The 15,025-nt window shown below is 34.2% G+C and overlaps 2 protein-coding genes across 2 annotated transcripts; one reads left to right on the top strand and one right to left on the bottom strand.

The window, feature by feature from the left end:
• Positions 1–45: 45 nt before the first annotated feature.
• On the bottom strand, positions 46–5,684 carry LOC120340536 (solute carrier family 22 member 21-like). Its single transcript, XM_039408817.2, has 12 exons — positions 5,487–5,684; positions 4,954–5,054; positions 4,601–4,697; positions 4,191–4,294; positions 3,857–4,011; positions 3,237–3,405; positions 3,036–3,153; positions 2,702–2,814; positions 2,291–2,505; positions 1,191–1,373; positions 852–990; positions 46–242 (listed from the first exon to the last, which is right to left on the bottom strand). Exons 1-12 carry the CDS (start codon positions 5,655–5,657, stop codon positions 218–220), a joined length of 1,590 nt encoding a protein of 529 aa, XP_039264751.2. The 5' UTR covers positions 5,658–5,684; the 3' UTR covers positions 46–217.
• Positions 5,685–9,359: 3,675 nt separating this feature from the next.
• On the top strand, positions 9,360–14,168 carry LOC120340530 (solute carrier family 22 member 21-like). Its single transcript, XM_039408806.2, has 11 exons — positions 9,360–9,556; positions 9,907–10,001; positions 10,278–10,380; positions 10,650–10,753; positions 10,933–11,087; positions 11,422–11,590; positions 11,682–11,799; positions 12,020–12,132; positions 12,332–12,546; positions 13,467–13,649; positions 13,789–14,168. Exons 1-11 carry the CDS (start codon positions 9,386–9,388, stop codon positions 13,950–13,952), a joined length of 1,590 nt encoding a protein of 529 aa, XP_039264740.2. The 5' UTR covers positions 9,360–9,385; the 3' UTR covers positions 13,953–14,168.
• Positions 14,169–15,025: the final 857 nt, after the last annotated feature.

The raw sequence follows: 15,025 nt of genomic DNA, 5'->3' as shown, positions 1-15,025 counted from the left end.
GCAAGTATTTTATTTTTTTTATAATAATGTATATTATTATTATTAGTTCAATTAACTTTTAGAATAACTTGTTTATCAGTTATCGACGAAAAATATGACACCACACATTTAGAAGAAAGTATGTTGATAGTCTCTGTCAAAAATCCGCACATTGCTTCACTTTTCATCGTTCGACAAAATATTATTTTTCCAAGTCGCATTTTAATATGTAGCATCATTAACGGCACATTTTAATCCTGTTCCTGCATATATAACATAATCCGTAAATAGAATATGAGGTTAATTTAAAGTCAAGGGCGTGTCTAGAGGAAGCCATAGCGGCAGCTGCCCCGAGCAACACGTTATATGGGTGAGTATATTGCTTAGTTTAATGGTTCAAATATCAACAATACAAGCATTTTACTCTTTCTTTACCTTTAATTTATTTAGTTTGACACACTCCTGATTCCTGTGTTCGTATATTATTATCCGGACCTCCTGAAGTATGCGTACCAAGATGGCGCACAACCTGAACTCAGGTTGTGTACCTGGTTAAGGTTCAGGTTATGCGACATCTTGGTGCGCATACTTCAGGAGTACCATAATTTATTGTCCATATACATGGTATTAGTATAATTATATACATTTTATTTCAGAAGATTAATATGCAACATATCACAGCAATGCACTTTTAGAAAACAGTTACACTAATTTTTACACAGTGCCTTCAATGGAATATGGTTGACAAAAGCAAGTTCTGGATGAAACAACTTTATATGTTGCAATAAATAGCTTAGTCTATTAGAATTTCGTTGAGTAAACAGAGTTATATTTTAATAATTGTTATTTTTCGCGTAATAGCCATAACTAACCTATCTTGCTTGATAACGTCATCCATATTTTCTGGTAGTTTAACGTTGTTTGTTTCTGGCAAGAGTAAGCTGATAACAGCTGACAGGATTGTGAAACATCCCATTGTTATGTATGGAATTTCTCGTCGAGAATTTTCTCCTGGATAGAAAAATCAATAACCAAATTTTTATTAATTTATTCTTCAGAAACTTGAAAATTATTATAATTGAGTTTATTCTTAAGGACCAGAAGATCTATTTTGTTATTATCTTAAAAATGACGATTTATCTATGAGCGAAGTTACAAGCAAAAAATCTCTTCTCTTCCATCGAGCTATACCGATACATTATTGAACTAACCTGCGAATACCACATACGGAGCTGAAATTGTTCCAATTCTACCGAATGTAAAGCAAACCCCCAATCCCAAATTTCTTATTTGAGTTGGATATAACTCAATGGCAAAAACGTACACGACTGAAAATACACCCGAGATACAAAGTTTTCCTAGCATTGCACAAGCGGTCATTAGATTTTTGTCAACTGCAAAATTAAAATAATATTATTCAAATAATTGTTTGGCCCTCCAGAAGTATGCGCACCAAGATGGCGCACAACCTGGACATAGTAGGTGTGTACCGGTTAGGATTCAGGTTGTGCGACATCTTGATGCGCATAATTCTGGAGCACTAATTGTTTTTCCTTGAACAAAAAGAAAGCAATATGATTTTGCCTCATGGTTTCGACAATAAAATTATGAGACTCACTTATCTTTCCATATGATTAAGCGGTTAATCCCAACTTAGTAAGCTCATAATATTTTGAAATAAGTATATATTGACGATTACACTATAAACCTGTATTTATACTATATTGTTTAACATAAAAATGCATTCCACGCTACCATTTGAATACCGAGGCAACAATCTGGGGAAGTGTCACAAACTTTCAAACTAATTTATTCCATTTTTTTCAGTGTTTTTATATGAATATAGTTAGTATTAGCAATAACCATTCTGTCTGATAGTTGCAGAACATTATCTCGTAGTTATGGTGCCAAAAATTTTGTTAAAGTAAAAAGCACAACCATGGTACCAGCTTTAAGAATTCAGCACAAATCGACAAAGTATATAATTTCATTGTAACTGCGATATCTGGACGGTAGGCTATAAAATACTCTGTTGGCCAGGGGCGTTTCAAACTTGTGAATTTCTTGCTCATACCGGCCAGCGTTTTATTAATAGATATATTTGGACAAGTGTTTGTATCAAACAGTTATGTCAAGAATATGTATAGTCGCATAGACCAGAAAAATGTCTTACTTCAGAATAGCATAATTCTGCAATTTAGTACTGTCTTGATATAGATATAGGGGGAAAACACAACCTTAGTCTGTGGAAGAAAACATCGTTTTAGAATGTACGCCTATATTATACATTCTGAATGTAGGTTATGATTACCTCTGAGAAGCAATGGCGCCGATATACAAGATATTCCTGTGATAACCAAAAAAAATGCGAGTGTGCTTCGTCTTCCAAACTTTTCCATGGAAAAATATACCAGAAAGAAAGAAGGTATTTCAACTCCAGCTGCAACAAAGCAGTTGATGAATTTGTTTCCTCCTAAATTTGAAGTTCCCAAGCTAATGCAATAATACGTTAATGCCACAGTCAGCCTGGAAAATAATAATAATTAGTGAAACATGCAAATTCAGTAACAAAAGCAAATAATCTATATCATTAAATCAGGACCATTTATCGTTTTTTAACATCACTAGCCTTTTTATTCTCAGCTTCCATTTATTTTAATAAAAGAAAAAAAATATTACTTCGTGTTTAATTTATCCTTTTATACAATTACTAAAGACTTACCAAATAAATGCGAGAACAAAGGTCCGATTTCTGACTGATCTGTGTCTCACAAGATCTAACAACGTTGGTTTGAAAGTTTCGTCAACATTTACTTCGTCATCTTTTGCGTTGATCTAATATTTTGTATTATTAGTCAATTTTAATCTTAACATATTGTCAAGTAAATTACATGATTAATTATTTCCATAATTAGTAAACTGTTCTATCGGTTGTCAAAATGTTAAACGGTTTCCTAAATGCCTTTTGAAAGAATTGTCAAAGTCCAAAAAACATTTGAACAAAAAAGTAATTAATTAATTCTTGAAATAATATATAAAATACGTAATAAAACTACTTTAGTTAGATCCAGGTTGCTTGTTTGTTTTCCGTTGATTTTAGCAATTTTCAATAACAGCGAGTGAGCTTCTGGTTTTCCATTCACAATCAACCAACGAGGTGATTCTGGAATCAGCCTAAAAAGATAATGGAGGACAAAAAATGATGCACAAAGATTCTAGACACGAACTGTGATTTAGACAAATTCATTTCTCCTCACCAACAGTAAGGCACAAATACGATTCCTAATCCTCCGATTGTAAAACACAACCACCTCCAGTCTACAATAAAGTATGCGAATAATGGAAGCATCATGTATCCAACAGCGAATGCACCATTGGCAAGGTTCCCAATTAAAGCACGTTTAGAACGATCCACAATTTCAGCACCTATAAAAATTTGGAGAAACAGACTGGAACTAGTCAATCACAATAAAAATAGGGGAATTCTATTCGTGATAAATCAAACATTTCCGGCTTTCAGAATAGTAAATGATGCGATGCGAGTGGAAGTCGAAGCTATTTTTCATATTAATATTCCTGCATATTAATGTTATACCCCTCACAGATATGTGTGGGGTATTTAAAATCAAAAATTCAAAAAAAATGAAAACAAAAATGGATTTAAAACAGACCTATATTTTAAAACAAGCTTATTTTTAATAAAAAACGACAAATTCCTCGAGCTATTTTTTAGCTTAAATCTTAAAATTTGGTTTTAGTTTGGTTGTGGCAGTATCAGGCGGGCCGGAGTGCTCATGTCAGTGCTAGACTATGATATTAACAACATGTGCCTCCAACACGAATTGATGCAAAAATCATAGTAGATTTGAAGAATTACTTATGACAAATGCTCCCGTGTAGTTGATTGGGCCTCCGAATCCTGCTACAGCATATAAGATAGTCATCGTGATGAAATTGTTGGAAAATCCGAGCAAGACAATGAAAAGTGATTGTAAAGCAAGTCCTGCTAAGAATATTACTTTCCGTCCGTATCTAGAATTGTAAAAGAAGAATAAAACATCAACGACTCGACATGAAATCTATCTAAAGTAAACTGTGAATGTTTGGGAAATTGGAGAATGGAATCTGAAATATAAATAAATCAATAACAAGAGTGATGTATCATTTGTAAATAAAGAATTGCCATAAAACTGCTATAGCAGTGATCATACCTGTCGGATAATGCTCCTCCAATTGTTCCCCCTATGAGTGTCCCTACCATATATCCTGATATAATGACAGGTTTTATCCAAGAATTTCCGCAGACGAGATTCCACTGTGAGTAAAATGTGCTCTAGGGTGGTTACGCAGTATATATATGTAGGCCTATTTAACCTTGCTACATGCGTGAATCAACGGCAGCCAAACGAATACGCATAATGTCCACCGTTTCATTTTCATTTCAAACAATCCGTTATTTAATTTTTCATTTCGAGTTATTTATATCATTTCAGTACTTTTTCTACAAGTTGTAAATGACAAATCATGCACTTATATGTCGTTAACTACCCCAACCCCACAATATCTAAAGATTTAGGAGTTAACTTATCTTTTTAGATTAACTACCGCATTGTGATCATACCTCCATTACTGCCGTTGTTTCGTTGAATTTTGTTAAATAATTCCATCCCCGGTCACACCCAATTGTTGTTCTATTTTGGGCATCCTCTGTTTCATTCCTATATGAAAATAAAATAAAACTTAATTAAACCAGTAACAAAATATGATATCTGATAATGCATTGACTTTTGTATAAAACTTGAAGTTTTTGTTTGAATTTGAAATGTTATTTATTTTCAAATACCCTATCAGCTTTTTCGAAACGTGCTAAAATGTTTCTCTTTGGCGGCAATCAGAAAGCGAACCGATATTAGCATTGAACATTCTTCGTACATGTTTTGTGAATTCAACAACTTTTATTTCTGGTTTACTGACCACAGATATCTTTTGCATTTGCTTGGAATCATTTCACCAGCGTCGTTTTCTTCCCATGGGATGTAGTTGTTGAACGAGACATTGATGATTTTCGTCGAAGTCTGAAATTAATTGAATTAAAATATTTTATGTTAATATAGAAATGACGTATGGTTATAAGCGGAATTTCTGCTTGTCGCCTATGATCGGCGAAGGCAAATTATACTTCTGCGATGGAAAATTTGATATAGTGTAAATCTTCTGTAAATTTCATACTATTTGTATTCTTCGCTAGAAAATTTAAACCTCTCATAACCAAACTTGATTAACTTTAAATTCAAATGCAAAACTAAGTTGGATATTAGCTCATGGCTAACAGGACCCTGGCCAAACCTGCCTGGTGGGATTTAGATCTTGTCGTCTTTCGAGCGCTTGGCAATCTGCTAAATAATATGCATATTCAACCATTATATATATATGCCTATTTACGCATGCTTATAGTAATTTATTCTTTTAAATCTATATTTTAACGAACTCTAAGCTTCTTACATCACCTTGTTATCATCGTGAATTCCAACGTGGCAGAAATGTTCGGGAATATCGAGTATGAACACAGATAACATAGCATACAATCCGTTTGGAATGCAACTCAGAAGCATTAAAACTACAACTCTTATTTGGTATTTTCCAAAACCTATTTCTTGTAAAACGTCATCGTACTTCATTTTGTCTTATCTAAAAATTACAAGTTACATTATATTAAAATCTTGGTCTTTCGGCTGGTAATTATTATCACTCGTTGACCATATATAACACGGCATCATAAGATATCTCAAAGCAGATGTTGGTTACAAACAAAGTCTTTTGCTTACAACATACTAGAAAAATCCACAATTTTTAAACGAATAATTACTGAAAATATAAATTATTTTCACAGCGTTAATTAATTGTAAAATTCTTCTGCAGCATATTCCCGGAATTTTATACACAAATATAATCGTAAGACGAGTCTATGCTTGCCGCGAGAAATAACTAATTTTACACGAACGTAGTCAAAAATACTCTGTAAGAGACGATCTAATCTTTACTCCTTAGGTTCTGCATCATTTCATCAACTTTCAAGGCGATTAACCGGTTTCAGCTAATCAGGCGCCCAGTTAAGTGAACCGTGAATTCGTCTTCGTGGTTCAGTTTAGTTCGAAATAATAAAGTGCAGTGAGTCCATGTCTGATGGACGCGTGAGGAAAAAAGGCTAATCTTAATGCCCACTACATCCACTTGACGGTGTTTACAGATAACATACACGAAGATAAGTTGCGATCGCAATCTCATTAGAAAATTGCCGTAATAAATTACATTATTTCAAAGCTTTCCAGCTATATCTGAAATGTAAATGTTTTATTGGACACTAAATGGACATACGAATCGTTTTATTATTATTATGCTGTTGCTGTTCTTCTTGTGGAAAAAAAATGGCCTTTCTCATTAACTACTAGGCCAATTGCTTTTGAATTTCCAGTGGTCAAAGATTGTATTTATCGCTTGTAGGCTATTACTTTTACTATACGTCAACAAAATCAAAATTTACTTGCAGCGGTTCCGCGACCGCATGTCTGTGGATATCGTGCCTAGCAGAGTGGGGAGAAAAGAAAAGATTTTTCATGGTGTACGGTAGACTACGGTAATGGTAATGTAAAAGATTTGATAATACAGTTGCCACTCGGATCCTGAAAAAACTAGGACATTCCGGTTACCGGTACCCTGATACAAGTACCGGAAAGTTATCGCAGCTGTTCCGCAGTCCTCGCTTCGTTCAGGATACCGTATGATTTTCAGGGAAGTTTTTTTGGCGCTCGTGCCCATATATATAAGCATCGCTCTCTTGTTCGAGTTATACTACGTTGGAAGTGGCCTCTGCCTCTTACAACACTATCAACTAATCTAACATGGCCATTGTACAAAGTAATCGTAAGTATTGGAAAAAGATGTGCTAAGACCGATTGACGCCATCACGTATGGTATGGGTTCAGCCTTTCCTGGTGAAACTGTTTTATTACATGTAATGTAATTGTCATTCATTTTTTCATTTAGTCTCTACAACGCTGTCGCATTAGCCGATAAATTGAACAGGCGGACAACAGCCGTAATTAGGGAGATGATTCCAAAAAAACGTCCCCAGTGAAATTTCACATTATGCGTCCTAATGACCAAAAAATAAACTTGAATGCTTTTGTGCCCAGTAACTTATAACCCATTGCCGCATTTCCACCCGGTCAATATCCATATATTTATATGGTAATGGAAGTCTGAATCGACATCATCGAAGTCGCCACGTGTAGTATTGAATTTGCAAAGTCCGCCAAAACAATCGTAAAATTTTCGGATATTAGCTATCATAAAGGCGGCACTGTTTTGTTTGAAAATAACACTAATGTAAAAATAAAGGTAATCAGTAATAAGAAGCGTAAAATATATTATTGGGGAAAGCTCTTTTGCATCATCTCCCTGTTATAGAAGTTTTTCGCTCTTTAAATTCCTCGGTCAATGCGACGGAGTTAAAGCGTCTGAATAAAAAAAAAGAATGGAAACTAGTTCTAATAATAAAAAAGTTCGTGATTGTTTTTGATGTATCCGGCAATGATGCTTTGTGAACTTAACAAACCCTTCAAAATGAAAACGAGATAGCAATCAGAGATCACTGACTTATCGATCTAGCGGCGTGTATCCTTCGCTCTGACTCAATAGCGTGGAAACTTTCTCGCACACACACACTCGGCACATGCGCGCACTCGCCTTAAAAATTTAGGTCATACACATTCTCCCGCTTTGCAAAAATCTAGATCTCCTCATTACTAATTAATAATTCGCTAATCAATAACTCGCTCATTATACGACATAATTCATTCAAAATAGGCTTCTGGTCCGAGATATGATGACTGCACATGCAAAATTTGGAGCAGATTCACATCGCTTTCGTGAGATATCGCGTAACATACGAAAGTGTCCAACAGACAGACAGACAAGCCAGATAGCGATCAGAGACCGCCGACTTATCGATCTAGCGCGTGTATCCTTCACGCTGACTCAATAGCGACAACGCATGTCCCATCACTAATTAAATAATAACTTGCTAATATACGACATAACTCATCCAAAATCAATAGGCTTCCGGTCCGAGATATGATGAATGCACATGCAATATTTGGAGCAGATTCAACCTTGCGTTCGTGAGATATCGCGTGTATCTAACAGACAGACAAACATACAGACAAATACCTATCAACATACTTACCGATCAAGATCGATAAGTAATTAACTGATTTTATTATCAGAACTAGTTTTTAGTCATTCTTTCACTTAGTCTTAGACTCCACTACTCCGTGGCATTAGCCGAGGAATTCAACAAGCGGGAAACATCTGTAACTGGGAAATGACGCGTTCTTTGCGTCCCAGTTACAGATGTTTTCGCTTGTTAAACTCTTAGGCTAATGCGACGGAGTAGTGGAGTTTAAATGGAAAAATGAATGAAAACTAGTTGTAATAATAAAACGGTTCGTGGTCGTTTTTGAAGCATCCAACAATGATGCTTTATCTAAAATCGAACTTAATAAACCATCAAAATGCAATCTGTCTTATCAATAAGAAAAATGAGCATATGCAAATTGAAACCAGGTGCGGCACAGGATGTGGGTGCTCTCGTCTGGCAACTGAGTACAAACTATTACCGGTTTGCGTTGGTGAATTGATCTCTCACACCCGTCCTTCACGTACGGACGTATATATACGTCTATGGAACTGAATGTGCTATACAGTGTTTATTAGTTACTAAAGTTCGTCTATATAAGTTAGCGTAACTTTTCTTCAGGTATGTAATCTGAAAACACCATGAAGTTGATATAGTTGACATTAAGAATGGTCTTTTTCCCATCACGCAGCAAACAGATATGGTTTCACCGCGTTGTAAATTTCTTCTGCATTATGTTTTTAATTTATGTATTTCGAGTTAGACTACAACACGAATACGAATTCACGCTTCGCATAGCTGAGTGCCCTGATAAGTTGAGTGCGGAAATGTAGCAGAATCTAAAAAGTAAAGAATAAGATCGCTTTTTACAGAATATTTATTATTTATACTCGTGTCAAATTTGGTATTTCTTGTTGCAAGCATAGTCTAGTTCTCGTCAATAAAAGTTGTTTATAACATTCCGGAAAAATACTGGTGAATAATTTTACAATTAAAGCTGTGAGGAGCATTTACATTTTTAATAATTACTCTCCTAAAGCTTGTGGAGTTTCTAGTATGTGGCAAGCAAAGGAACATTGTTTGTAGCCAACATCTGTTTTGAGATACCTTATGATGACGTTTTATGTATAGTCACTGAGTGATAATAATTATCAGCCGGAAGACCAAGATTTTTATAATGTAACTTGTATTGTTTAGATATAAGACAAAATGAAGTACGACGACGTTGTACAGGAAATAGGTTTTGGAAAATACCAAAAAAGAGCTGTAGTTTTATTACTTCTGAGTTGCATTCCTAACGGATTGTATGTTATGCTATCTGTGTTCATATTCGATATTCCCGAACATATCTGCCACGTTGGAGCTCACGATGCGAATAAGGTATAGAAAGAAGCTTAGAGTTCGGTAAAAAAAAATGGATTCAAAACCATAAATTACTGCATACGCATGCATAAATTGACACTTTATATTCAGCGTATTGTCAAGCGCTTGAAAGACGATAAAAATCTAAATTCCACAATAGAATATTGTCGGATGAGTCAAAATTCTTCCATGAGCCAACCAATGTCCATTTGAATGTAACGTTTATCAAGTTTGAGAGGTTTGAAATTTATAGCAATGAATACAAATACTGTAGTACAAAATTTACATAAACCATTCAATTGTTATATCCATTGTTATATATCAATATCAATATCGTTATATCAATATGTTAATCCCATTATTTCCAGACAAACATCATCAATGCCACGTTCAACAACTACATCCCATGGGAGGAAAACGACGCTGGTGAAACGAGTCCAAGCAAATGCAAAAGATATATGTGGTCGGTAAATCAGAAATAAAAAACGTTGAATCTACGGAACATGTACGAAGAATGCTACCTGCTAATGGCATAGGCTCATTCGGTCCGTTTCCTGATTTCCGACAATAAAATAACATTTCGGCACGATTCGAAAAGGCTGATGGACATGTCGAAATAAATAACATATCTAAAGTTCAAATGAAAAATCGAAATTTGAAAAACCTATATAAAAAAGTCAATCCATTATCAGATATCCTTTTTTATAGCTGGCTTAATGCTTATTTTATATTTATCTAGGAATGAAACAGAGAATGTCCAAAATCAAAATAGAACAACAATGGATTGTGACCAGGGATGGAATTATTTAACAAAATTCGACGAAACAACGGCAGTAATGGAGGTATGATCCCAACGTGATAATTATTCAAAAAGATAATTCAACACGAGAAAAAAACTCATCTAAGCGGTGTGACAATGGGTTTGTTATTTAAATTTAGAAAAAAAAACTAATGAAATTATATAAAATAATCTGAAATGTAACACCACGTAACCGACTTTTATTCAATTGTTTGGCTACCATTGATCTACACCATACCAGGGTAGTAATTGGAGTCCAGCAGATGACCTATATTCACTGCATAACCATCCTACAACATATTTTACTCACAGTGGAATCTCGTCTGTGGAAAATCTTGGATAAAACCTGTTATTATATCTGGATACATGGCAGGAACACTCGTTGGGGGAACAATTGGAGGAACAGTATCCGACAGGTATGATATAGCACGAAATAAAAAAAAAATATTATTTAATATTTAATTTGTTTATACTTTTGTTCCCTTTCCATTTATTTCTAATTCACATTCCATTCTCCAAATTCCAAAACATTCCCAGCTTATTTTAAATAGTTTTTATTTCGAGTCGTTGATATTCATCTCTTTTAAAATTCTAGATACGGACGGAAAGTTATATTTTTATCTGGATTTGCTATACAATCCATCTTTATTGTCTTGCTCGGATTTTCCAACAATTTCATCACGATGACTATCTTATATGCTGTTGCAGGATTTGGAGGCCCAATCAACTACTCGGGAGCCTTTATCATAAGTAAATCATAAAAACTAACATAATTTTTACACTAATCTGTGTTCGGTATACATGTTGTTGATAGCAAAGTTTAAAAATAGCATGTTTTCGATATTTGCAAACTCTGTGTTAGTGAAAATAAACGACGTTAAGGAACGCCAAATATATTGGCGCCGAATGGCATAAATGTTTGAATCAGTGCCCCTATTTAAATAGGTGATGTCAACATGACCTTTCATTTATCTTCCATGTGGAAAACCAGTATATAGTATTTTATTCTATCACAAATATAATTCACTTCATTTAGATTCTGATTAGCTAAATAGTTCCAGCCTATTTCTCCAATTTTTTTTAGGTACTGAACTTGTTGATCGTTCTAAACGTGCCTTAGTTGGGAACCTTGCAAATGGTGCGTTTACAGTTGGATACATGATGCTTCCTGCATTCGCATACTTCATTGTAGACTGGAGATGGTTGTGCTATATAATAGGAGGATTAGGAATCATATTTGTGCCGTACTGTTGGTAAGGAGAAATGAATTTGTCCAAATTACAGTTTGTGGGTTTATCTAAAAGATCTTTGTGCATCATTTTTTTAGCTTTATTATTTTTTCAGGTTGATTCCAGAATCCCCTCGTTGGTTAATTGCAAATGGAAAACCAGAAGCTCACTCGCTGATATTGAAAATTGCGAAAATAAACGGGAAACAAACAAACAATCTAGATTTATCCCAAGTAGTTTTATTACACATATTTTATATTTTTTTATTAATAAATTGATTGCTTTTTAGTCTAAAGGTTTTTAGGCTTTGCCAAAACTTCCAGAGGAAATTTACGAAGCCGTTTAGCATTTTGACAACCGATAGAACAGTTTACTAATGATGGAAATAATTAATCATGTAATTTACTTGACAATATGTTAAGGTTAAAATTAACTAATAATACAAAATATTAGATCAACGCAAAAGATGACGAAATAAATGTTGAGGAATCTTCCAAACCAACGTTGTTAGATCTTGTGAGACACAGATCAGTCAGAAATCGAACCTTTGTTCTCGCATTTATTTGGTAAGTCTTTAGTAATTGTATAACAAGATAAATCAAACACGAAGTCGTAATATTTTTTTTCTGTTATTAAACAAATAGTAGCTGAGAATAAAAGGCTAGTGATGTTAAAATACTGATAAAATGAGCCTGATATAATTATATAGATTATTTGCTCTTGTTACTGAATTTGCATGTTTAACTAATTATTATTATTTTCCAGGCTGACTGTTGCATTAACGTATTATTGCATTAGCTTGGGAACTTCAAATTTAGGAGGAAACAAATTCATCAACTGCTTTGTTGCAGCTGGAGTTGAAATACCTTCTTTCTTTCTGGTATATTTTTCCATGGAAAAGTTTGGGAGACGAAGCACCCTTGCATTTTTTTTAGTCATCACAGGGATATCTTGTATATCGGCGCCATTGCTTCTCAAAGGTAATCATTCAAAATGTATAATATAAATTCCAAAGCGATATCATCTTCCACGTACAAATATTGTGTTTGTTCTTGTTCCATATATCTATATCAAGACAATATTGAATCGCAGAAATGTACTATCCTGAAGTGGGACATTTACTACATATGTGAAACTTTTATTTGGTACTTACTATTTCTGTGCTTGTTATACAAAATGAAATAGCATAACAATTAATATTGACATTTCGTGTACAAAAATATATAGCTTAATAAGAAGCAAGAAAATAATATATTTTAGCAAGTTTGAAATGCTCCCGGCCAACAGAGCAACAGAGTGTTCTATGCCGCTCAGATAACCCAGTTACAATCAAAATTAACAGCCAAAAGCGGGAAAAAGTATAAATTAATTTTCCTAATAAACCAACTTGTATTTTTCCGACAACAATTTATCGGGTATCGTAACATTATACGGCTTTCCATAACTGTCAATTTTTTGACGAAATTAAAATGAGTGCGTGAATTAGAAGACTTGCAAGGGAATGGCCGCGATGTCCATCACGCAACCGTGCAAAGGTGTATCAACAACATGCGGCGCACGTTCTACGATAACAAACAATCGAAGTGCCGATTCTATTTCATCGTCATTACAATATGTGACGAAGCGCAGGAAATCGTTTCAAAATTTCCCCCGAAAACAAAACACCTTGCTGATGGCGCAGATAAAAGTGGCTATTATTCGGAATTATTCGCAAATTAGCCGATAAAGTATTCAAATACTTTAATATTCGAATATTCGCTTCGTTTTGGACAACCCTGTATGGAAATCTTATCAAACTGGGAATAACCTTTTAGTCATGTGGTAGAAAAATAAGTATGTATCATAATTGTATTACCAAAATTAAATAAAAAACAACTAATTGAATAATATCATTTTGCAGTTGACAAAAATTTGATGACCGCTTGTGCAATGCTTGGAAAACTTTGTATCTCGGGTGTATTTTCAGTCGTATACATTTATTCCACTGAGTTATATCCAACTCAAATAAGAAATATGGGATTGGGGGTCCTCTTCGCAATCGGAAGAATTGGAACAATTTCAGCTCCTTACGTGGTCTTTGCAGGTCAGTTCAATAATAGATTGTTATATATATATAACTACATGAATCTCCTTCATTTTCGAGTCAATAGTCTAAAAAAAAACAAAATATCTGGTTCTCAAATAAATTAATAGAACTGCGGTTATTGGTTTCCTCATTCTAGGAGAGAATGCTGGACGAGAAATTCCATACATAACAATTGGATGCTGCACAATCCTGGCAGCTGTTATCAGCTTACTGTTGCCAGAAACAAACAACGCCAAACTGCCAGAAAAAATGGATGACGTCATCAAGCAAGAAAGAAAAATGACAATAGTTAAAATTTAACTCCGTTTACTCAACGAAATTTTATTCGACTAAGCAAGTCGATTGCAATATATTAAGGTTGTTCCGTCCAGAAATTTTGTCGACCATACTCTATTGGAGGCACTGTGTAAAATTTACGTGTAACTATTTTCTAAAAGTGCATTGCGTAAGTTATATATTGATCGTTCAAAATAATATATATATACTTATTTGATAATAAATTTCAAACGGAGTAATTTAGCGTTACATTTTATTGGCGGACTCTGTTGTGTGCTGGTACAAGATTAAATGCAACTCAGATTATTTTGTTGAAAGATCATACGTCAGTGTTTCCAGAAGGGGTCAGGTGCTCCTCCACAATTTGCTAAGTGCGCCTAAAAATTAACAGAATTGTGTTGAACCTAAATAATATATGATTAAATAATTTAAATATTGTATTTATTATATGTGTTCTACCTTTCAATGTTGTTTACCGACATGTATGGCGCCAATCTAATTGTCACCTTATACTCAACAGTCGACAACATAGCTTTAGGCCCAGTTGGTTTAAGGGTTTAGGGGGTTAGGCAATAGTTCATATTACAATTGCAGTTCAAGGTAGTCATCCGAAAAGTTTCGCGTGAACACCAACTTTTCCAAGGAGGAGTTTTGGTTATTGAAGGCTGCTGTGACTTTTATGCATATTTCAAAATAGCTACAAGCTAATGAATAAAAATCCGTTTGCAACAAAGTATGATTTGTATATACCTACCAACATCCCAAATCACATTAAAGGAATCCGAATATATATATAATAGCAAAATGGTTAATAGTTTACTCTATTTCGTTTAAAATACACCGGTCATCACTTTCTTTAAGGATACTTTAATGATGTGGAATTACAAATAATTTTAATATCCATGAATAGATTTTAGATTTTGTTATTTTTATTCACCTCATTATCAACTCATTTTGAAGTTCTGAGGTGACTGTATTCGCATTTTTCATGATAAAAAATACCAAGTTGCGTGAATATACAGCGCCTAATAAAATTTCCCTTCCAGCAGTTCTCCCAGAAAGAAAACGTCAATAACTTTGCTAATAATATATGAATA

Source organism: Styela clava, chromosome 14 (assembly GCF_964204865.1).
Source record: "Styela clava chromosome 14, kaStyClav1.hap1.2, whole genome shotgun sequence".
Taxonomy (NCBI): Eukaryota; Metazoa; Chordata; class Ascidiacea; order Stolidobranchia; family Styelidae; genus Styela; species Styela clava.
This window is presented reverse-complemented; position numbering and strand designations above follow the sequence as displayed.

Coding starts and splice junctions, on each gene's coding strand:
- LOC120340530 (XM_039408806.2), top strand. CDS start 9,386: ATGAAGTACGACGACGTTGTACAGGAAATAGGTTTTGGAAAATACCAA. Junction 12,133..12,331: donor TTTGTTCTCGCATTTATTTG/GTAAGTCTTTAG, acceptor ATTATTTTCCAG/GCTGACTGTTGCATTAACGT. Junction 12,547..13,466: donor GGCGCCATTGCTTCTCAAAG/GTAATCATTCAA, acceptor ATCATTTTGCAG/TTGACAAAAATTTGATGACC.
- LOC120340536 (XM_039408817.2), bottom strand. CDS start 5,657: ATGAAGTACGATGACGTTTTACAAGAAATAGGTTTTGGAAAATACCAA. Junction 4,698..4,953: donor AAATGCAAAAGATATCTGTG/GTCAGTAAACCA, acceptor ATTTTCATATAG/GAATGAAACAGAGGATGCCC. Junction 3,154..3,236: donor GTATTTGTGCCTTACTGTTG/GTGAGGAGAAAT, acceptor TTATCTTTTTAG/GCTGATTCCAGAATCACCTC.